We start from the raw sequence: 24,224 nt of genomic DNA on the forward strand, positions 1-24,224 counted from the left end.
CCTTGGAGAGGAGTAAGATCAGTGGGAGGCAGGGGAAGATGTTCGAGGGAGAACACACACTGGGAATACTGGGGGATGGGCTCAAGTCTTGGGGAGAAGGCATGCGCACTGGACCTCGAGTGCTTTTCACAGGCATTCAGGAGGAAAGAACAAAAGAGTACAATTCTGCTATGAGAGTAAAGAGGACTAACACTAGAGATGAAAGAGACTGAGATTATTTCGTTCAAAGTCACTCATTTTAAACAAAAGAGAACTGAAAACTTGGGGTAGATGAGACCAGTGCTCATACTTATATTGGAATCGCCGCAGAACCAGGACGAGACTGAAGCCAGTATCACTGTCCTTATTTATTTTGTCCCACAAGCACAAACCAGATTTCCCCCTGAGTCATGGATCTGTCCCATCCATCTACAAGGGGTGAAAGTTATTTAGGTAATTCACATAGTAATTAGCATGTACCAGGCAAGGCTGTAGGAAATAAAACTTCTTTATCCTTGTCTATCCCATATCAGCCTTTGGTGGGATACAGGTCAATTGAAAACACCACAGGTGTAAATTTGTATTTTTCTTAATTACATGTCACATTTAAACTGCCACTAATACAGTGCAAATAATTTTTTTTAAATGGCTAAAAATAAAAGTTGGTTATCAGTTGTAGCTGGCTTTAAAAAAAAATCAGAAAGGCTTCTTGCTTGGATAATTTTTTTGTCTAAGCACATTCTTTAACACACACACATATATACATACACAGAAGGAAAACCAGATTTAGGGATAGGTGAGAGAGACAGGTTGTTAATTTGCAATTAAATGGGTCAGGAAAGCAGATGAGTCAAAAAGGCCAATGAGATTTGCCCAAAGTGATCCTTGCAATTAAGCTTCTGAGAAGGGAGCCAAAGTGTGACATGGGCACCAGGGCTTCTGAGAGACAGCAATACTGCTAACGAATCTTTATCAAAGAACAATTTATTGAATTGAGCTTCAACTCTGTCTCAATGTAAATGAGGAATAGTAATTATTTCCCATTCTTGGCTTCACTGTGAACTTCTGAAGAGTGAGGACCTTCAGCAGGAGACTATCAACTCTAGTGATGCCACAGGACATCCTCCTCCGTGATGTTCAAAGCACTTTCATACAGTGAACCACATCCGAGGAAACCTCTGCGAGATGGGTCCGCACAACGCAACGTCAGCCCCTGACACAGCTTTCAAACAAACACCCCCTGATTCTGGTCCAATTACTGCTTCTTTTAATTACCAGCACGTGAGGAAGTGAGGAGATGGAGGTCTCCGTGAAAATCTAAGTTGTTGGCATTTATAATCTGGACTCCTCGTTTCTCTGTGGCTTCAGCAGCCTGTGTTCGAACTGAAGAAAGTCTTGACATCATCTATGAATCCTCAGGTGAGGAGTCCGAATGGTGTCCCAGTACCATGGAACACCCTCATTTTAGAGTCAGAATCTGAACCCTACTGTCCTCCTTCCTCCACATTATTAACCGAAGTAAACAGCTGCATATGTTTTTCTGCTGCACTTCAAGGGAAATTCAAGGTAGAAACTGTATAGAAAGAAGGTAAGTTATATGTTATATAATAATCTCCAGAGACTTGTTTTGTCAAGGGGTTTAAAGCATTGATTTGTCCCTCTTTTGGCTGTTTTTAAATCTCAGAGCCAGAGGATTTCTACCTTCTCTTGCTAGTTCAATCCTATTCTCCTCTCTGGAAGAGGAAAGAAGACTACAGTGTAGTTCCCTGATGCGTAATTAAGCTTGAGAACTTACCTCCTCTGTATATAACTTGTATCTTGAGTTTCCCTTGAACTACAGCCAAAAAAAAAAAAAAAAAAAAGTAAATACTTCTTCACAAACTTCATTTGGGGTACACAGCTAGATAGAAAAGCCCTTTTATGAGGAGGCTTCTATTTTAGTCTACATACTGGACATTTCCCCAGTTTGATCTCCCCTTCTTTTAATTTAAGCCTAGTATTCTCCAAATATTTTCCACCTTTTCACAATTTGGCCTCCAAGCAATCTAGAGGACAGAGTGGCAGCTCGGGGCTGAGAAAACTGCATGCAATCTAAACCTCCTGCAACTAAGCCATCCTGCCCTTTTATCACTCTTCTTTCTTTTTCATCCTTGAATCTGTAGACACTCAAAAATTCTGTTTTAACCATTTACCCTCCTTTGTGAATGCTAAATAAACTTTTTTTCCCTGTTGACTCTTTATTACAAGTATCTTGAGAACCATGGTGACTGACATTTGGTTTATAATCACCCAGAAATATCACGGTGAACATAAATTACACCTGAATTACCCACTCTACAAAGCTGTGTGGATTCTACCGTGTGATTTGGGTCTTACAGAGTGGAGAGGAGTGTCTTAGGTGGGGCTTGCAGCAGGATTTTAATTGCTAAGATGTTAATTTCTAACTCCTTCGTCTTTGATGTTGCCCAATTTCAAGGAAAATTCCACTTTCATTTAGAGAAAGGAGTTTGAGATAGGATATTTCACTCTGTCCAAAGCTTTTTTTTTTTTTTAAGATTTTATTTATTTGACACAGAGAGAGAGACATCGAGAGAGGGAATACAAGAAGGGTGAGTGGAAGAGGGAGAAGCAGGCTTCCTGCTGAGCAGGGAGCCCGACGCGGGGCTCGATCCCAGGACCCTGGGATCATGATCTGAGCTGAAGGCAGACGCTTAACAACTGAGCCACCCAGGCGCCCCTCACTCTGTCCAAAGCTTTTAAAAACAGTTACGTAAATCATCAGTGATGGATCCATCCTATGTGCTGAGAGCACAAGGAACCAACAATAATTTACTATATGCCATAATCACCCTGTTTTGTTTTTTGAAAACTCCCTACAACCTAACACACATTTATTATGGTTGATTCAGGAAATATGAGGACTCAGGAAATATGAACTTGGACAATTCAGGAAATATGAACTCAGGACTCAGGAAATATGAACTTGGACAATTCATTTAATATCCTGTGACTGTTTCCTCATCTATAAAATGGGGATAATAATACTCTGCATTAGTAAGAGGGTTGATGTTAAATCGGATGACAGTGAGTGTAGAGAAAAGAGAGATGGGGTACATGAAGGTGCTATTCACAATGCAGAGTATGATTATTTGGACTCAGTAGAAAATTATACCCTGTGAGCTATTCCCACAGTAAAAGTTTATTCACCTGCACCCCTTGATTCTTTCTCTACAATTCATGTAATGACCACAAGTTATTGCTTTCTTGTCTCAATATATTAACTAGATGGTTGAATGCACAGAGCACACATCTGAATCAGCACAAAAGTGCAACCTGGAGGAGGGGAAATGGAAGGGGACTCTTGAGCTTACACTGAAGTCATTTTCATCCGTCAACCTGCCCACATAAATACTAGGAAATCAACTCATTTAAAAACTGGGTAGGCAAACCTGAGTTATAATAGTGTTCTTGAATGCAGGTCAGTGAAAAATTGGTCTGCTTGCAAATTCCCATTTGTCATATTCCCTACAAATGCACGTTAATTGTTTTCATATTTAAATGCCTAGAATCAACCATAATAAATGTGTGTTGTCAGGTTGTAGGTAGTTTTCTAAAAACAAAACAGGATGATTATGGCATATAGTAAATTATTGTTGGTTCCTTGTGCTCTCAGCAGAATCACAAAAGGGCAAGGCCTTAAGAGAAGAAAAATCATTCATGTCTGGTTCAAATCCTACAACACAGAAAACAGAACCAGAGCTGAGTTAATGAAATATATTTTTAATACAGGTTTGTAGTAGGCCATATGTTATTAACTTTAAATGTCTGAAAATATAATACTGGCTTACAAATAGAATATTTGAAAATCCTTCTCAATGACAAAGTCTAAAAATAATCTTGCTCCTCTTTGTACTTTTCTCTCCAGAGAAATAATATCTACTGCTTACCAACACCACCACTAACTTTGCCTTCTTCATAAAAGCTGGGTCCTAGAGTTTCCCAGGATTGTCATTTTGTGCAATGATTCCTCAGCACTAATATTCAGAACTTATCGAAAGTGGCTGTTTTGTGGTCTATAACCCTGACTGACCAAATCTAGGTACATGCTAAGAAAACCCAAACTTGTAATATCTCATGGTACAAGGATGTGAGTGTGGCACAGGTGTAGGGGTGTGTGTGTGTGTGTGTGTGTGTGTGTAAGGGGTACAAATAACAGCAAGAGTGGCATAAATAAACGAGTAGTTTGATGGTGTACGTGTGCTCAGTTAATTCATTACTACCTACTTGATCTTTAATGACCTTTAGAGCCCTGAGACTAATAATATGTGGCTATAAAAGCAATATAAGGAAGAGTCAAATTTTCTGCCTTTTGTGTTTTCACCATCTTAATCACACATCAGATTGTTCCCGTTTTTTTTTTTTAAGATTTATTTATTTATTTTAGGGGAGGAGGGAGAGAATCTCAAAGACTCTGCAAGCTAAGCATAGAGCCCAACATGGGGCTCGATCTCACGACCAGAGATCATGACCTGAGCCAAAATCAAGAGTCAGACACTCAAAAAACTGAGCCACCCAGGTGCCACTTTTGCCTGTTTTTGATAGAAACTATCAGTTTCTCATGTAAGTAGAGCTTCAAAGGCTAAACAGGTAAGAAATATAAAAAGGATTAAAAAAAACCCAAACATGTCTAATAAGAGACTGCTTACAACCCTCCAGCCGAATGGAGCTTCTGGCTCTGGCCTGTGCAAGCCGGACTTCCTGTGTGGTTCTCACGGGTCAGAATATAGACTTGGTTAAACCTGACGACAATCCTTGGCGAACAGAAAACGGATGGATGGAAATTGTTACTCTCGTTCTTCTCCTTTGTGGACACCAAATAAATCGTGCTCACACAATGTGTTTTGTTTTTATTTTGTCTTGAGTCTTTATCACAAGTTATCTGAGGCTAGATGAATGACAACACTGAAATTCAGTTTCTCAACGGCAATATAAACAAGTCTTCACACGTTAGTTTTCGGGGTAACTGTAAAGATTCAATGATCTAATCACTGTATTCAATAAGTATTATTTCAGAAAATTATTTAATTCATTGAGTACAAACCTGATATGGGAGGCTGAATAATGGACCCCCACAATGTCTACACTGTAATCCCTGGAGCCTGTGAATAAATCATTTATATGGCAGGGGGAGTTTTGCAAGGTGTGATTAAATCAAAATTCCGAGGTGGGGTTATCCTGGATCATTCAGGTGGTCCCAGTGTAATCACAAATTCCTTAAAAGCAGGAAGCTACAGAGTCAGCGTTGGAGGAAGAGATAGAACAACGGAAGGAGAGGTCAGAGAGAGAGATACGATGATGCTATGTGCTAGCCTGAAGATGGCGGAAGGAATCATGGTCCAGAAATGTGCGCAGCCTCTGGAAGCTGGAAACGGTAAGCAAAGGATTCTCCACTGGAGCTTCCAAGAGGAAGGCAACTTTGTCAATACCTTGATTTTCGCTTTTTTAAGACCCATTTAGAACTCCGGCCTCCAGAACTATAAGATAATGGATGCACTGCTTAGGCCACTAGTTTGTGGTAATTTGTTCCAGTAGCAATTTGAAATTGATACATCTGAAAACTTACATCATGAAAAATTTAACAAAGATGGTTATTTTTTAATCTGTCAAACATCACACACTTTAGGTTTATCTATCTTTAACTTTAGATCTGTTATCAAACATCAAAATTTCCTGCTGTGCTAGGAGGAGAAAGTTCTGTGCTAGGAGCTGAGACACCTGAGTTTTAGGTCAGCTCTGGCTCCAGGAAGCCGTGTGGTTTGTGAAGTCATTTTTATTTACTTACTTATTTTTGGAAGTCGTTTTTAGATGTTAGTTATTTCACTTAAAAATCATAGGTCTCAACAACCGATGACATTATTGTGATACTATCATCTTGACATTATGATAGTATAATTACTCTAGAATCTAAGTAAAGGAGATAGCATTCACACAGTCCGGCCCATACATCATAGAAATTGTCATTTGCTGGCGTACTATATAGAATGCATAAAAAAAAAATCAAGATCTACGTAGTATCAACAAGATTTCTTTTTTTTAATACATCCTGCTAATAAAGAAAGTAATATTCTGCTATTCCCATAATGTAGTCGAAAGCATAAGAAATCATTCAATGCAGCCTAGAGTAATGAAATGTAAAGAGTACACACTATTACATTTTAAAGTTTTACTAAATACTTGGAAATATTCAGTACTCTATAAATAGAAATGTAAGGCCTCCTTGAAAAACCTGTGAAAATATTTATTTGCAATTATGATCCTAAATTATATAAATAATATAAATGTAATATTATAGGTACGGCTATTATGAAAAACACATCTTTCACCCCTGCATCACACATTTAAATTTACATAAATTTGTGAGTGAACTTTTTACTTCTGAGGTTTGAAAAGATTCTTAGTGTAAAACTATTAATGAAGAAAAATCAATACTGAAATTTATAGCTAGCACTTTCCATTTATAAATAAAAATGGGCTATGAAAACATTAATGACTTTTCTAAATTAATCATATAAAGCCATGGAGATTGGAAGTCATTGATGGCTAACTAAATACAGAAGGGAGAAAATTTCTCCTGTCCATGTGTAGAGATATGTGATTTTTAAAAGAACACTTATAGGATATTGTATATAATTTTCACGTAAATGCAACTTCTTCCCCATAAAGTTGTGCTTGCTTCAATGTTCAGTGATCTATACTCCTCTAAAGGGCCAGCTAGCCCCTGCTGTTTTTTAATTAGAAACAAGATGGCCCTGTAGTTCTCCTTCCCTCCCCTCTCTTCTCTTCGTGGCAGTGAGCAGACAAAAGAGGGCCAAGGTGCAAGGCACCACCTGTCTCTGGATCAGAACACACGCCAGGTATCTGCCCGGCAACCAGAGTTCCCTCTACGCTTTGTCCCGCCCGAGTCTTCATCCTGCCTGCTAGACCTACTTCCCTTGTGTTTCGCTTTTGTTGCCTTGGAGTTCCCCGGAGTTTCCTTCTTGAATGCCTCGACTTCAAGACCAGGTAGCAGTATTATCCTGACACTAAAACCAGTCAGACATCACAAAGCAAAACAAAACAAAAAAACCCTATGAAACAATTTATCTTAGGATATGGATACAAAAGTCCTCAACAAAATAGAAAACAGAATCCAGCAATATATAAAAAGAACTGTACGTCATGACCAGGTGAGGTTTGTCCCAAAGATGCAAGTTTGGTTTAACATCCATAATCCAACTAATGTAATACACTATATCAATAGAATTAAAAAAAAAAAAAAACACAAAAATCACATGATCATCTCAATAGACAAATTAACAAAAGCAAAATCCATGCTATTTCATGATAAAAAACACTCAACAAACTATGACTAGAACGAAATTTCCTCAATCTGATAAAAGACATCTATGAAAAACCAACAGCTAGCATCATATATATGGTGAAAGACTGGATGCTTTCCATCTAAGATCAGTAACAGGACAAGGATGTCCACACTTGCTGCTTTCAGTATTATTGAGGTTCTAGGCAGGACAATTTGGCAAGAAAAAGAAACAAGAGAATCCACATCCACTTGCAGAGGACATAATCTTGAATATTTAAAAAATCCTAAGAAATCCACTAAAACACCATTAGTACTAATAAATGAATTCAGCAAGGTTGTAGGATATAAGATCAATTTATAAAAAAATCAATTCTATTTCTATACACTTGCAATGAACAACCTAAAAATGAAATTAAGAAGAGAATTCCATTCACAATAGTATTAAAACAATACAATACTTTGGAACAAATTTAACAAAAGAAGTAAAAGCTTAGAATATGAAAACAGAAAGACTTTGTTGAAAGAAATTAAAGATCTAAATGAAAGTACCCCAGGTTCATGTGTTGGAAGATTTAACATTGGTATAAGATGGATTTACTTCTCAAACTGATCCGCTGAATCAACATGGTCCTTATCAGAATCCTAGCTGACTTCTTAGAAGTCAATAAATTAAACAAATTATATAAATAAATTATGTCTCTGCATATAATTTGATAATTAAGTTCTGTGCTATTTGATCTACCATATTTTATCAGTTCTAACATGTACATTTCCCCCTCATCTCTGCAATTATAATTAGTATTTTTTTCCTTAGTGAACATAATTATGCATCTTATAATCAATGACATCTTAAATATGATGAAATACGGTCATTTCACCTATTTCTAAACTCAAGAAAATGGTTTAGGGGTGGAAAACTTTCACTAACAGCTTCCTCTGGGCAAGACAGAGGCAAAAAAAAAAAAAAAAAGCCATCCTGATTATCACCTTTGATCTCTAACACATGTGTTATGTAAAAATTTTAATAATATCTTTAATTCAATTCAAATTGGGTCACCAGTTATCAAAGAATTAAGATACAAAAGACACTGGGGCGCCTGGGTGGTGCAGTCAGTTAAGCATCTGACTCTTGTTGGCTCAGGTCATGATCTCAGGATCCTAAGATCGAGCCCTGCACTGAGCTTCACACTCAGTACAGAGTCTGCTTAAGACTCTCTCTCCCTCTGCCCCCCCCCACTGCACACTCACTCTCTCTCTAAAATAAATAAATAAATCTTAAAAAAGAAAAAGATACAAAAGATATTGTCCTTGAATCAAACAGAAAATATTGATGTCACAGATTCAGTGTGCCATTTTTTAAGCACTGGACTAGAAAAGCAATAATTAAAAATAGTAATAAAGACACCTAAAAATATAAAACATCTCACACATTAGTGGCATTAGCTCACAAAAGGTTATAACCCAAGTGGGCACAGCTGTTGCTGAACCATGACACTTATAAGCCAACGAGTCCCAAACGTCTATCTCCAGCACGGACCTCTCCCCTGCACCCCAGACTTAAAACACTAACCGACCAGAACCACTTTGAGTCATAATGGAGTGAGAATTAAGGGTGCTTCTCATTGAAACCGCATTTTTACCAAGTGTAGTTTTATAGATCCATAAGCTGTTCCCTTGTTAGGCTGGCACTTAAAAATCCTCAGAGAACTCCTGCAGAAAATCTTGGTACCTGTACACACTTACTATAAATTATTTTCCACTGAGATGAAAAATCTTTTCAAATGGTTTTCTCTTAATTTCTTCCCTTCAAAAATATTTCACTTGGGTTAGATTTGAGTCTCTTTCAGTCAGTGCTATGAAATTATTTCATTCTGTCATTTATTTCTATACTTTGAAAAAACATAAAAGAAGGAACAATGAATGCATAATTCCACACTCAATTTGAGTGTTATAAATAAGAGGACTGGGCAAATGGAAGGCAATTCCATTTGATATTTTCTTAGGCCAAAGGGTAAAGAAGTTAAGAGCTCCATCCCAGAGAATTTAAATTCTTCTTCCTAAGCCTTTCCATTTCTTGCTTTCCCCATATATGTGCCTTCCTCTTGTTTTCTTCTCTTTATCCCAAATTCATTTTAGTGATTTCTTTTTAACATCAACTTACCTTTGATGGCAAGTCTTTCATTTACTAATTGGAAACAAGGAAAAAGAGCATTAAACACTTGAATTCAAATTTTGAGTGCATCAATCCCTAATGATGTGAATTTAGGCAAATCACTGCCTAAAGCTTGGAATTACCATGTGTCCTTATCTGAAAAATGGGGATATCTGAAAAATTTGCACAAGCGATAAACTATACCACTTATCAGGGTGAAGGAAAACCAACTAGAATAAAAGAAAGGTTACACTTACGCATATGGTAGTAAAACTTTACGACATCAAAGAAAAATGAGGTCTAAAAGACAGAGTTAAAGATGATTATAAACGCCTAAGAGTCAGTTTGCTTAACTGCAAATTCTTCAACAGCTACAACAGAAACCCCTAAGAATATGGCCAACAGAGAGTGAAAATAAGATTTTATTCTATATGTGTAGCCAAACTGTTCATCAAGACGGTGGACAAAGAAAAGACATTTCTTGATAGAAGAGCAGAGTCCTACGGATTCTCTTCTTCCTCCCTGACAGAACCTCGGTTTCACTTGGGACGCCCATGTCTTCAGATACAAAACTGCACATCCCAGCCTCTTCCGCAGTGAGGGTGGCTGCTGGGTAGTTCCGGCCACTGAGGCCAAAGACTAGATGCAGGAAGGATTTCTGGAAACGGTGGAATCCCTAAAGCCTTGCTTTCCTGCTCCATGTGCTACCCTGTCTTCCCCTCTGCCCTTCCTTTGTCCTGATGCTGAACGGGGGACCTGAGTGGCTGGAGTTGCAACCTCTTATGATTTTGAGGCAAAGGCTGATGGAACCACAGAACCCATGCCCTGGAACTACTTATCCCTGTACTTTGTTACATGAGGAAAAAAGAAACAGGCTTCTTTAAAGCTCCTGTTTCAGTTAGTCATAACAAAACACATCCCAATTTGTTATGAGTGAAGAAGAAAGAAAACTTAATTACCATCAAATATATGACTTTCTTTAGAAAACGCAAGCGAATCTACACTCACATTTCTTAGGAACAATAAAAGCGGGGCACCTGGATGGCTCAGCCAGTTAAGTGTCTGACTCTTGGTTTCGGCTCAGGTCACGATCTCAGGGTTGTGAGACTGAGCCCCACATGGCGCTCTACATGCTCAAGATTCTCTCTCTCCCTCTACCCCTCCCCCTAGAAACAATAAGAGCATTCAGCAATATATTGATATAATATACTTAAATCAATTTTATGTCTGTCTATATGCCACCAAAGAGCTCAGAAAACTGAAGTTTTTAGAAGGTGTAATTTACAATATCAACACAAAATATAGGGTTCCTAGAAATAAATCTTATATAAGATGTACAGGATCTTTTGGACAAAATTTTTAAATTATTGAAAGCAGTTAAAAAGTTCTAAGTAAACAGAGACAGATATTATGTTTATGGAAGACTCGATCACACACAGGAATTTTCTTCCTCAATTGTTGTATTCTCCCAATTTATCTATAAATGAAAAATAATTCCAATAAAACTTAAAATAGAATTGTGTGCGTGACCCTTGTCAAGTTAATGCTAACATTTGTGAAGATCGAAAAGCCAGGAATAACCACCAAACTCTGGAAGAAGCAGCTGGGAGACTCCATTAGCCATATTTCAGTATTCATTATAAAGCTACGCTAATCAAGGCAGTGTGGGATCAGTACAGAAAGAAGTGTGTAAGCCAAGAGAAGAGACTAGAAATTCAAGTTCTCCCCCTGCACGTGAAAACTTTCAGTTGGAGAAAGTAAGATAAATGGTGCTAGGGCAACTCGTTATCAGTAATAAAAAAAATCAGATCTCTAGCCTGTATCATACACCAAAATCAATTTCAGGTACAAGAAAAGACCTAAAAATAAGACTTAAAACTATACTGTGAGAATGTCTTTATGACTGTGGAGAATAGAAAGATGACTTAAGACAAAAACTACAAATCCCTAAGAAAAGATGGACACATTTGACTGCCTTTAACTTACTAACCTTAATGCATACAAAAATGCAGTAAACAACTGGAAAAGGGAAAATATAGCCAGGAAGAAGATAATTAGGATCTGAAGAACTTCTGATAATAAGAAAAAACCAAATAGTCCAATGACTAAATAGGCAAAAGAAAGCGATCCACAGAAGAAACCAGTGCTGCATGGTTAATAACTACAAAAAGATGCTTTCCCTCAGCAGTAACCAGAGACTGTAATGAAATATCACTGATACGCCTCAGATCGGCAAAAGTGATGAATTCTGACAATACCAAGAATTGCGTGAGGACGCAGAGCACGGGAACTCTTGTATTCTCCTGGGTGAGTGTACAATGGCGTACCCACTGTCAGAGCCATATGGCGTACCCAGTAAAGGTGAAGACGCTCTTGCCTATGATGCAGCTATTTTACTCCCAAGTGTACACAGCCTAGAGAAACTCCGGGCCCAGACACGTGACCCGGAATGTTCACAGCGTCCTGCTCTGAAGTAAACTACGGTCATACGGGTAGCTTCAACACTAGCTGCCAAGTTTCACTTCTGGGGGATGGGTACAGAGGCACCTTTTCACACCTGTTTTAAAGACAGAACGTGTTGAGAGATACTGCAAATTGAAACAGGTAAATCAGATTAGTTTCAGAACTTGTGGCATCACCTTTTAGAGTGGGAAAAGACTGGGAGATAGCCAGACCCCCTGAGGGAGATTTGGGTTTGTTTGTTTTTAAAGAAAGGCAGACTGGCACATGCAGCACTTCATTTGGAGGTGTCTGGAGTCTTGGAAGTTTGACTACCCTACGTTCTCCTACAAATGGACGTTGAGAGCTTGTTTGGAGATCCTAGTAGGGGGGTGCAGCTACTCATATAGCCTTGACTGAAGAACGGTCCTCCTCTATAGGGGAAGGTCGTCCCCTATGACCCAGTGTGCAGCTTTGGGAGGGACGCACAAGTCGCCGTGGTGAGGGTGTCAGCCAGATCAGCCGAATCCACCCTGGCGATCAGTGGGGTGACAGATGTCCCAGCCAGATTGCCCTCCCATCCCTGAGGGAGATTTTGATAGGTTTCTTTAGAAGCACTTGCGTACTGTCCTTGACCTAAGAAGTGATTGGCACCTGGCTGAGTTACTGCACCTCCTTTCTCCTTCCTGGGCCATCCTGTCACTTCATAGGTGTGACTGACAAGTTGACATTGACCTAAACGCTCTGCTTTCACAATGACAGTGAGAGAAGCAGGGGCCCTGCCCTCTCAGTGGAAGAAATCTAGACACTGCTCTTCAAGTTGACATTGCATCATTTCCCAGCTGTTCTCACTACTTTTTAATGACATATTACCTATCACAAGACCCCATTAAGTAGCTTTCACCACAGAGAACTGATGAAACAGTGTGTCTCAATTTTCTTGCTTTGCATACTCCATTAAGTTGCTATTTACATATTTTATATAAAATTGTAGAAGAAAAATAATTATTTTAAAAGTCAAAGCAATCTGTAAATATATAAAGAAGTAGTAGTACATAGCATTTCTGCAGGACTGAAACATTATCACGGACAGTAAGATTAAACACCACATCATGCCCAAGGCCCCTTCCCAGAGTCAACTTCATTATACGGAATTAGGACGTGCATGTTACTGTAGGACACAGGGGATCAGAGGATGTTCTAAGGAGCCCTGAAGAAGCCTGGATAATCGTCTGAGTCCTTCCCATCACTGCAAGAGAAAGGAAGCAGGGCCACTGCCCGGACTGCCAGCCCTCGTTCCTGCTTAGTGCCCCTCCTGTCTTGGTGCCGGCCCTGAAAAGTGAAGTCGCTGCCGGGTCCGAAAGGACTTCACCAGCATCGAGATGGGTCCCAGGAACGAATGGAACTCCAAAAAGTACAACTGTTTTAGGTTGGAAATGTTTTCAAAAAAAGTTTCTAATGGGAGCTTGTGTCAGTTTCAGCTAAACAGTTTCAAAGGCTGTCACATATTTCTGTGCGCTGAAGCAGATCTGTCTCACCGTCCTTTCAAATTCTGATGAGCTCTCCAGACATTTGCCTCAAAATAGCTCTAGTTTTTCCTAATTGTTTCAGCAGTGGCTCATAGAAAAGTCTTTTAAAATATCTTTTTATCTTCAAATTATTTACTTGTTGAAATATTTATTTCCTTGTGGGAACCTCAGAGTTTTGCATGTTACAAAAGAATGACGTGGTTCTGTATTTTAGTTTTTACAACCTTAGAGGTACTGCTCAATCAGGAGACGATCCCTCTGACATTCAACCAAAGCACTTTGATTAAATTACTATCATTTTTAAAGAGACTAGAGTTGACCTATTTCACAAGCTTGATGGTTTATTTTGGAATCAGCACTTATTTCATGAAAAGATCCACCTCAGTTTTTGTTCCTTTCAAATCAGACAGTTTTAGTATAACTAGGACCTATTGCAGTTAATAAGTACTGGGAAACATTTCAAAACTTAGTAAAAAGCAGCTAATCTTGTAAAATCTTTGACTATGAAAATAACTTGCTACTTTAGTTAAAATAGCTGCTTCTCTGGAAAAGTAAAGTAGGTTTCAAGAACACATAATCATGAAGAAGGTTGGACAAAGAATTCTTAGATTCCACACCAGAAGTACCATCCATAAGAGAAAAAAAATCATACTTCATCAAAATTAAATTAATGAATTTAGTTAATTAAATTTCAGAAAATGAAAATATAAGTCAAAGACTGAGAAAATATTTGCAAGTCATATATCTGATAAAGGACTTGTATCTGGGATATATAAGGAAATCTTACAACTCAAACTAAAAAGGAAAATAATGCAATTAAAATATGAACAAAAGATCTGAAGATGTTACTCCAAAGAAAATATACAAATGATCCATAAGCACATGAAAAGGTATTTGATATCATGTCATGGGGGGGAAGCAAATAAAACCGCAACAAGATACTCCTGCATATCCACTAAGATGTGTAAAAACAAAAAGACAGTGACACGTGTTGGTGAGGCTGTGGGAGAAACTGGAGGCCTCGCACATTGCTGGTAGAAATATGAAATGGTGAAGCTCCTCTGGAAGATAGCCTGACAGTTCACAGAAAGGTTAAACACAGACCTACCTTTGACGTAAGAGTTCCACTGCTAGGTATATACCAGATATATATATATATATATATATATATATACACACACACACACATATACACTTTTTTTTTTTTTTAAAGAAAGAAAACCTCCCTTTGTGCCAAGGGTTTTACTTACTGAGGTTCCACTTCAGGCCTGTTGTCGTAACATGATTGCAAGGCTGTCCAACAGGAATAAGGCCACACCAATCACCTTCCATTCCAGTATCTACATGCATTTTGTGCTTTCCCTGAAGTAGAGAAGGAATGATCATTAGCAGAGTGAAGAGAAAGGACAGGACATCAATGTGCACTGAAGATCTGGTCCTATGCACCAGGTACCATCCCAGAACTTCATGTGGTTATCATACTTAATCCTAACAATGAATTTAAGTAGTATGTGCTGAATAATCCCAGGAACTTTCACCTGACTTAATCCTAGTCACAATTTTGCAAGGTAGCTTATTGTTAATTATTACTTTTACACATGAGAAAATTGAAGCTTGCAGAGATTAAATGTGTCCAGGACCACACAGATAACAAGGGGGCAGAATCAGGATTCCTACCTATACTTGCCAGTTCTAAAGACTGAACTGATTCCGCATGCTAACAATGTAGCCCTATATGACAGTTCTAGGGTTTTAATCAAACACTTGCTCAAGTGTAAATAAAACATTGCTTCCTAAGTAAAATCGCTACTTCATCTCAGACTTGGACTTCTAGCTTTCAGAATTCAATGTCAATCCTGCTAATGGTGAATCTGCTTCCTATGCCCATGGCTACTCTAGGGGATGCTCAGTGAGAAATATCCACCTCTACCAAGAAACAGTATCTACCTTGAGGAATGAGGATGCTTCCTCCATCTGGATTATGAAAACTGATATAATTTACTATGTTTTCAAGTTTTCAGTTTATAAGCAGGTTAAAGTTAAATGTAATGTTTAATCAAGACTATAACATTTGCTTTTAAATAGAATACTTGGAAATTCCTCTTCTTCTGCAAAGTAATGACTTTCCATTACTTTTGTATTCTATTCATTATCCTCAGGATATATGGTCTTTATAGAAAGATACCTCAAGTCCTTATGGGGAAAATGCCAATGCACACATCTATTCAATAATGACATAAAAAAGGTATTTTTAATAACTCATATAACTCTGAGGGGATAAAGATATTCTTTATTTTAATAAAATATTTAAAAGCTTAATATATGACACATTACCAGAGTAAGGTACTTTCACCTCCTTTTACAGCATTTTATTCCAACTGTGTCTTTTGCACTCTGTCATAGGCTCTGAGGACTTACTCTGCTGTATAGAAGACCTCAGCATATGCGTAGGCTTTGTCTTTAGCCAAACAACTGCTTTTATTAGGAAAACAACTCTCTAAATTACTTATCAGTTCTTGAAACATAACACAAGTTCATATACATCTCTACTACCTATACAACTCATAAATATATATTTCTATTTGAACACTTAATCAAAAGGCATAAATTTAATTAAGAGGGCTTAAATATATTCAAACACAAAGAATGTTTAAAGAAAACATAAAATATATTTGAACTTGATGCCCATCACTGGGCAAACTACAGGTAGACAAACACCAAGCAATGGATTAGATACACTCGGAGAAAAGTGGGTGGACTGAAAACACAAAGCATTGTGAAAACAATGCCCAATAGGAAACAGAATTGGTATAAATTACAGAACCCATCAGGGGCGCCTGGGTGGCTCAGCTGGTTAAGCATCTGCCTTCGGCTCAGGTCATGATTTCTGGGTCCTGGGATCGAGCCTTGTGCCCTGCATCAGGCTTCTTGCTCAGCAGGGATTCTGCTTCTCTCTCTCTCTCTCTCTCTCTGCCCGTCCCCCATCCCCCCTTGTGCTCTCTCTCTCTCTCCCTCTGTCCCTCCCCACCACTTGTTCTCTAATAAATAAATCTTAAAAAAAATAAATTACAGAACCCATCTATATAAATTGAAATACAAACACATCAACACACCTCTTCTAACAACAAAATTTAAAAATATGTTAAAAATTTAAATATATATATACACACACACACACACTAACATGTTTGCCTATGGGAAGAGTAAGGAGAATGGGAATGTGGTAGGCTATAAAAGGGAGGCAAATGGATCAGCCAGTGAAGATTCTTGCCTGGACCAGAGATGATCATGTGCCATGAACCAACCAGCATAACTGACTCAACACCGAAATCTTCTAAAAAGAACAATATGTTGTTTAGATATAAAGTGATACAAGACAAATTCTCAGACTCTTCTGAAGAAAAAATAGGGAAAATATTTTAATAATTCTAAACAATAATTCAAAAAAGAGGAATAATTGGGATGCAGCAATGGAAAAAACTTAAGAGTGAAATGAAAACTAATCTTGTTCTTGAATAATGATCTTTGTTGTTTTTGTTTTAGATCAATTTAGAGCAAAAGCATAGAAACTATTATTATAGCTATGGAAACATTTTACATATTCAGAGTAGAAGCAGTAACTGTCAGAGGTACAGGTATGGAAGGGGGAGGAAAGCGCAGGGGCCCTCATCTTTTCATCATGTTACATCATAAGAGAGTCAAGAAATAGTGCCTCAAGTAGTAGATTTTTAAAGGTGGGGATTTAAAAATTGCTCCTGGCCTGAGTAACTGGTAATATGGGTAACGTGCCTAAGCAGCAGAAAGGGGACCGAGGAGGGAGACTTGAAATCGCTCTGGCCTCCCTCTGGCCACATCCTCCTCCATAAACCTCCATGCCAGTGTCCGAGACGTGACTCATGCAGCTGCCTACACGAAGACTGTCATCACTGCATGGAAGGGGAGGCAGAGAGAAGTCGGAAAGATGCTGATCAGAGACCTGATCAGGTGCAGAGGAGTGGGGGGCAGAGTGTAGGCAAGAGGTTCCCTGCTGCTTGTGTGGGAAGAGAAACCAACTCCGTGAAGGAGGGTGCACATGTGCAAAGCCATGACTTGGTGGCGGGACACTCACTGACGGGGGCAGGCGGGGAGGCTGGGATGGTGGGGCACAGGAGGTTGTCAGGGCAGGGAAGCTGTTCTGTGGGACATGACCAATACATGACCTTATGCATTTGTCAAGACCCACAGAATTATAACACAAGCAGTGAGCCCTAATGTAACTTAAGGGCTTTTACAAATAATAATATACAATATTCGTTCATCACGTGTAACACAAGTCCCCCACTAATGCAAGATAATAGGGGAAATTGTGAGCAGGAGAGGGGATATATGGAAACTTTTTCTAATCGGCTCAATTTTCTGTAAACCTAAAACCATTCTAAAAATAGTCTATTAATTAAAAAAAAAAAAGTCTCTCCGTGCCTTTCAGTTTCTCATCCCTTAACGGGACTGGCAGCAATGTGATGGGAGGTCTGAAACCCCGGCCAGCCAGATGCGCGGTACTGCACAAAGAGAAACGTGCAGCTGCTTCTCAGCAACCATTACAACTTACGGGGCTTTTCCCCCTAAAAAACAGGGTTTTCTTTTTGTTTGTTTAAACCATGAGCTGCCTTAATTTCTGTGTACAGAATTTTTCCCTCAATTGATTTACATTGACTAGCTTTGCCAGAGAGTTTGAGTATTGTTTCTCCCCACCACTCTCCCTTATAGAAATAACTCTCTCTGAAGGTATAGGTGTTAAATATAACACAAATTTTCATCCAGAGATGCAAACGTAACACACTTTGACAAATTCTGAAAGCCTCCTTCATATGAAAGGGAGTCTTGCAGAAATTTCTGATTTCCCTAGGAGTGCTTTGGTTTTAGCAGCAAAAGAACAGAAAGTGGTGGTGGCTTTTCATGTTGGTGGATCCTGGCCCGATAAGGGCTGTCCTCCCAGGGTCCGCATCAGAAAGCACAGCACACCAGAGGGGTTACAGGTAACCCACAGCCCCTTGAGCAGTGGGTGGCAGACTGCACCAGAAGGGCAGGAATGCCCACCAGGCCCAGAGGGCTATACCTCGGTCTCGGGTAACAGCGTCTTTGACAATGGGGCCCACTGTTAGAGACTGTAACTTCATTCCTTACCAAAGAGGAATTTGTGTGTCATTGGGTTGTCTTTCTTTCCATGTGTTATAGTTAATCCCTATCTTTTAATTGAAGGCCTTCCTCCCCCTGTTTCTGGTCTACTTAACGGTTTGGTCATGGTCAGCTAAACACATTAGTATGTCTCGTGTTCCAGCTAACTTCCGTAGAGAATGGTGAAGGAGCTGGGGGGTGGGGGGCGGGGATGGGGGGGGTGATATAGGTGATGGGGATTAAGGAGTACACTTGTTGTAATGCACACTGGGTGATGTATGGAAGTGCTGAATCACTATATTGTACACCTGAAACTAATATAACACTATGTGTTAACTACACTGGAATTTAAAATTAAGAAGAAAAAAAAGAATGGTGAAGGAAGTAAGGAATGATTTCTCAACCGGTGGACATTAACTCCCTAAGAGAAGATTCTTCAACTTGCATCATATAATGCAAAGGAAACAGCACATATACATGTTAAGTTTTATTATCCCAGGGAGAGGATGCTGTTATAAAATCCACTGATTTAAATGACACAGTGGTAAATTTTCTTTTCTAGGCTTGCTATATATTCATTGCCTTCCTCATTATGTTAACATTCAACACACCTTGAAATTTTTAATCTGGGAATAAACAAGTTTGTGGACTTGAGAAGTCACAGATATGTTTTACCTGCAGTCAATTAATATTTTTCTTCTGTTCCACAAAGATGCTTAGCCGTACGTGAATGGTCTTTGTGTTCATAAATATGCATTAGCTTTGTATGGTTAAAGGAGGGCAATATGCTTTTCTCCTATATCTTCAATCTGTGTGACGTCTTTAAATAATGAACAACAAAAGGAATTTTTGTTCACTCCTCAGATTTCTCGATTCATAATATAAGCTAGCCTGTATGTGATTTGACATAGGCAGGCATGCAGCCTGATATTAAAGATCTCCCCCAAAGATTTATGCCGTTACTGAAGACTAGAGGCACATGAACTAATCACTGACTTCCATCTATTCTCATGAATCATTGCACAGGTTTCTGCTCTGTCCCCTGTTCTGAGCTAAGATAACTCTTTGAAGTCAAAGGCAGTTCTACATAGTAAAGATGGGACAAAAATCAATCAGATGGTTTGCTTTTCCAATCATGGTTATTTTTAACATATTAACAACCTTAATGAGGTATGGAATTGTAATTTAGTGGAAGGTAGCAAAGCTATTGCTTGGCACCGTGCTGGAAATCATACTTATGAGCATGTTAAAGGCATCAGCATCACGAGATCACTTTTGCTGGACTGCAATGTCAACCAAGAGCAAAACTACACAGACAGATACCTAATGAAAAGGTAAGAAATCACTGTCACTTTGCTTGTATTATGTTTCTTCTTTGCAAATGACTAAGACACCACTGAGAGAAAAGATAAAGTACACCTTAGATTTTGCTTTTACAAAAATATCAAACAATGAGCCATCTGAATCGTTTACCTCTCTAAATCATTAAATACAATAACTATGCCAAGTTTTATGCCAAGAGATCTTTGTGTGGATCTCACAAACTACATAGCAGTTTAACAAGATCATTCAAAAGCAATCGAACACAGGAAGAACATAAACGTCCTTTCTATTTAGTGCAGAAGATTCAGGAAGCAGGTGCTCATGCCAGTTATAAAGTGGATGACCATTCATCAGATTGCTGTCGACGCTGCACTTGCACCCTGTGGCTGACTGCAGCTAAGATTTCTGGCACACAGACCCAGCATGATTGAAATACCACCGTATACTGATTAAACACGAGGATAACCTCTGGTAGCTCATTTTTCGTTAGTTTGTCCAGGTACTTAAAAAATTTATCAACAAACACTGCAGGAAATTAAACAGCCTGCAGGAAGGAACAGGGAAAGGAGCGGACGGCGGTATCCACACTAGACTTGCCAGGAGAAGAGGCTACTCTCTCACGCAGACACAGACCTCTGTGATGGGGCATGTCCACGCTGAGACCGATCCTGTGACAGACAGCCCTCGCAACAGCAATGGTCTCCCCGGTGAATTTGTAGCTGGCTGTCAAATCTCAAGCTAGAAGGCTTGTATCTTTACTTTTATGCTGCGTCACAAGTGCAGAATTCAAGACACAAGTGTACTGGTTTTATTCAAAATAGTCTGTAATGAATTGATGTTACATATAAATATATTTACATATTTTATTTAAGATATTTCCTTTTGAAAATTCATTCATACCTTCTCTGTAGATAGATTTTAGAGTTTCCAACCATGGCAGAAGCACATTTTCCAAAGCGCATTCCAAAGAATACGACTCCCAGGATCAGGTGAGATCGGAAAGATTCTCCTCTCGGAAGTCACAATGCACTCCAGCATGGGTAGATGTTCTAGGTAGTTTTGTAGCAAAGAAACGCTGTTTACCTGAGTGAGAGCGCCCCAAACTTACCTGACTACAGATCCTCCTCCTGCCCCTCAAATAACACCTCATAATTACCCATGGAATCTGCATTTCAAGAAATCCGTGTAGGAAAATACTGATTCGGAATAGTTATACGCTGCATCCCAAACTATAATATTTTGGTTTAATATTTCCACAGCCAGAACATTTCAATGGTATGTTTTGAAATTAATAACCTCCGTCTGATTTTTGTTTTGGAAACTATTGGATAACCTCAGGCTGAAACTGTGTGTTTTGACATGAGGTAGACTTACTCTCTGATTAAAAGGTTAATGACAATACTGGTTATGAAAAGGAAGCCTTCTGCATGCTAGTTAAGCTAGTTTGTGAATTCAAAAGTCAAAAATATTTATGAAATACCTACTATTGTTAGAGATAGAATACTATAATGATAGGCTAATTTCCTCATTAATCCCCAACACTAGCTATTTCAAAATAAAACTGATGCAATCGATATTTATCCACTCTTTTCTGTCACTCTGTATTGATGTTTTTTTACCATGCATCCTATTCTTACACCTCCCTTTTATTCCAGTCAGGGGAGACAATCTGGTGAGTGCCCTCATGCTCAAGTGTCAGAAACCTACTCTTGGCTCCTCCCAAAGCTACAGACATTTTAAATGATGACTTCTAAAGACAATACTTATCCCAGAAGCAAGCATTTCTAATAGGACAGGTTATGCCAAAAGATATATTTTGAGTTAGAGTGATGGTAGAGTTTTCAAATAGTTGAATGTTGTTATTCTACTTAATTTATGGAATGGTCAGGACTGTCCATGTTCTGTCTATTCCTATGCTGTATCTCCATCCTTAACCTGGACAAACTTCTGAGCAAAGGGCAAGCTCCACATTTTTATGAAAAGTCCTTGTGTCTTCTAGTTAACATGGATGACTTGCTTTTAATGGTTACCATCTTTATACTAGCATTTTATTACCATACTTCATCTTTCAAACAGGTTCATGTTGTATCCTTAAAAAGAATAAAATGTATTTGAAGGCTAAGACCCTTGCCTTTTATTTCTGTTGGATTTATAGCACAGTGGAAGAAACATATTAAGTGTCTAATAAATATCTGATTCATCAATGACTTAGAGCAAAAAGTATTGATAAAAATATGTCAATACGCTTAGTAAAATCTTCATCAAAGTTTGAGTAGATGAGGGATAGTCTAGTTGAACTGAAAGAACTCACTACAGACACGTAGACTTCTTTGTGTAGATAGTGTTTGCCTAACTGGATACCAGGACAGACACACACACCATCAATAATTATGAGCACTTGCCAACAATACTCGAAATACACTTAAAGATGTATACAGAGTACACATTTTATGTTTGTGTGTAAAATGGCGTTTACAATACTACCTCACTGTGTTATTTTGAGGGCTAAATGAGATAACATGTATAAGGTGCCAAGAACAGGGCTTCAAACTTTCACGTTACAAAGTGATTTACTTGCTCTTCTTCCTCTGTCAGGTCGTCCAAGTTTAAATGGAACACAAGTTTTCCTTTCACTCTTTTCTGCTTTTTATTTTATAAAAGCCTAGGAACTTTGTCCCAGTAATTTCTGAAGGAAAATAAATGTGATTACTCCTAAGACTAATCTGAAATATTAGCGGGAAGGGAGAAAAAGAAATTTTTTTCTTTAAGAATTTTATGTTAAACCTTCATAAGGCTATCTCCATTTGCTTTATAAAAGCTCTAGTTTTTAGTAAACATTTTAAAAAATGTTCTCATATTTTGAAATTGTCCTTTTTATATAAACATGAACTTTGATCACCAATTTTAGAAAAGTTCTAAGAACTCCTTCTGAGGTCTCATATCTAGTCATCACATCTAAAATGCAATTCTTTGTTTTTGGAAAGCTCAATATGAATTAAGCCTACTACTAAGGTAACAGGAGATTCTCTCTCTCTCTTTTTAAGATTTTATTTATTTATTTGAGTGAGAGAGAGAACGAGTACAGGAGCACATGAGTGGGAGGAGGGGCAGAGGGAGAGGAGGGACAAGCAGACTCCCCACTGAGCAGGGAGCCTGATGGGGGAGGGCGGGCCCTTGATCCCAGGACTCTGAGATCATGACCTGAGCTGAAGTCAGAGGTGCCCCCGAGATTCTCTTTTTTTTCAATGCAAGCAAATAATTTAAATACAATTCAATTCAGACTCTAAATCCACTGGGCTTATTTTTCGAATTTTCTCATAGTTGGTCAAGGGTTGACGAGAATAGCAGCACTGCAATATATATTTCAACTTTCCTCCCTGTATCATTAACCACCCCAACCTTCCTTCTATAAACGAGATGTATGTAGAGTCTCCTACAACAGTCAGTCAGCTCCCCACAATAACTCAGGCACCAACATTCTCCTCTAGCTGACCTCTCCCTTTTGTCAGGCTCAAAAAACCCCACCCCATACTCTTCTCCTCTGTCTTATCCCAGAAGCTGCAAGTCATTAAGACTGGCAGGGGAGTGGAAGGGAAGGAGAGAGTTCCTGGAGGGATCCTGTTCATTACCCTATCTGAACAGCCTCTGGGAGGCGTTTCTGCTTGCAGAGATGCAGCACGGCTGATGTTCAGCATGTGTGTCTGAGTCGGCTGTCTAGTTTTTTCCTTTTTCCATTCATGTTCACAAAGCTCATGGGATGTTGTTAGTGCTCCTGAAGAAGGGGGAGAAAAAGACAACTCTGCAATTATTTATCTCAAACCCCAGTGTGACTGCCAAACTTTATAAACTGGAAGAAATAATGAGAAAGCTCCAGTTAAAGAAAAAGAGGAAGAGTGACATAACAATTTCTGAATATCGGCTATGTCCTAACATTCTGCTGGGCACCCTAATTCCCACAAGGTTGGGTGGTAGAGTTATTACTAGGAGATCACTGACTCAGTACAGTCATTAGCTTGCTCAAGATCACTCAACTAGTAACTGGGAGATGCAGGGTCTACACGTCAGTATGGCGTCATTTTAAAGTCTACTTTTTTACTACATTATCATATTTTTCTAGGCTTCTAACTTCAAAAGCCTGTCAGAATATGTCATTCCTTTGCTCCTCTTATCATTATTACTTTTTCCCTGTATTCAGTGTCCAAGTTAAGCTTTTGCATGACCCTGTCCAAAGTTTATCGTAAAGAATAAATACGTGAGCAGTAAATGAAGGAATTAATAAGCAAATGAA

The 24,224-nt window shown here is 38.7% G+C and overlaps 1 protein-coding gene across 11 annotated transcripts in view; it reads right to left on the reverse strand.

Moving 5' to 3' along the window:
* Positions 1 to 24,224, reverse strand: part of TPK1 (thiamin pyrophosphokinase 1) — a 338,615-nt gene that overhangs the window by 88,568 nt on the left and 225,823 nt on the right. For all 11 annotated transcript variants that reach the window (XM_078059678.1, XM_078059685.1, XM_078059677.1 and 8 more), the window contains one exon: positions 14,710 to 14,821. In XM_078059678.1, the coding sequence (XP_077915804.1) occupies positions 14,710 to 14,821 (112 nt within the window). The remainder of the gene's footprint in view (positions 1 to 14,709; positions 14,822 to 24,224) is intronic.

This window comes from Halichoerus grypus, chromosome 12 (genome assembly GCF_964656455.1).
Source record: "Halichoerus grypus chromosome 12, mHalGry1.hap1.1, whole genome shotgun sequence".
Classification (NCBI taxonomy): Eukaryota; Metazoa; Chordata; class Mammalia; order Carnivora; family Phocidae; genus Halichoerus; species Halichoerus grypus.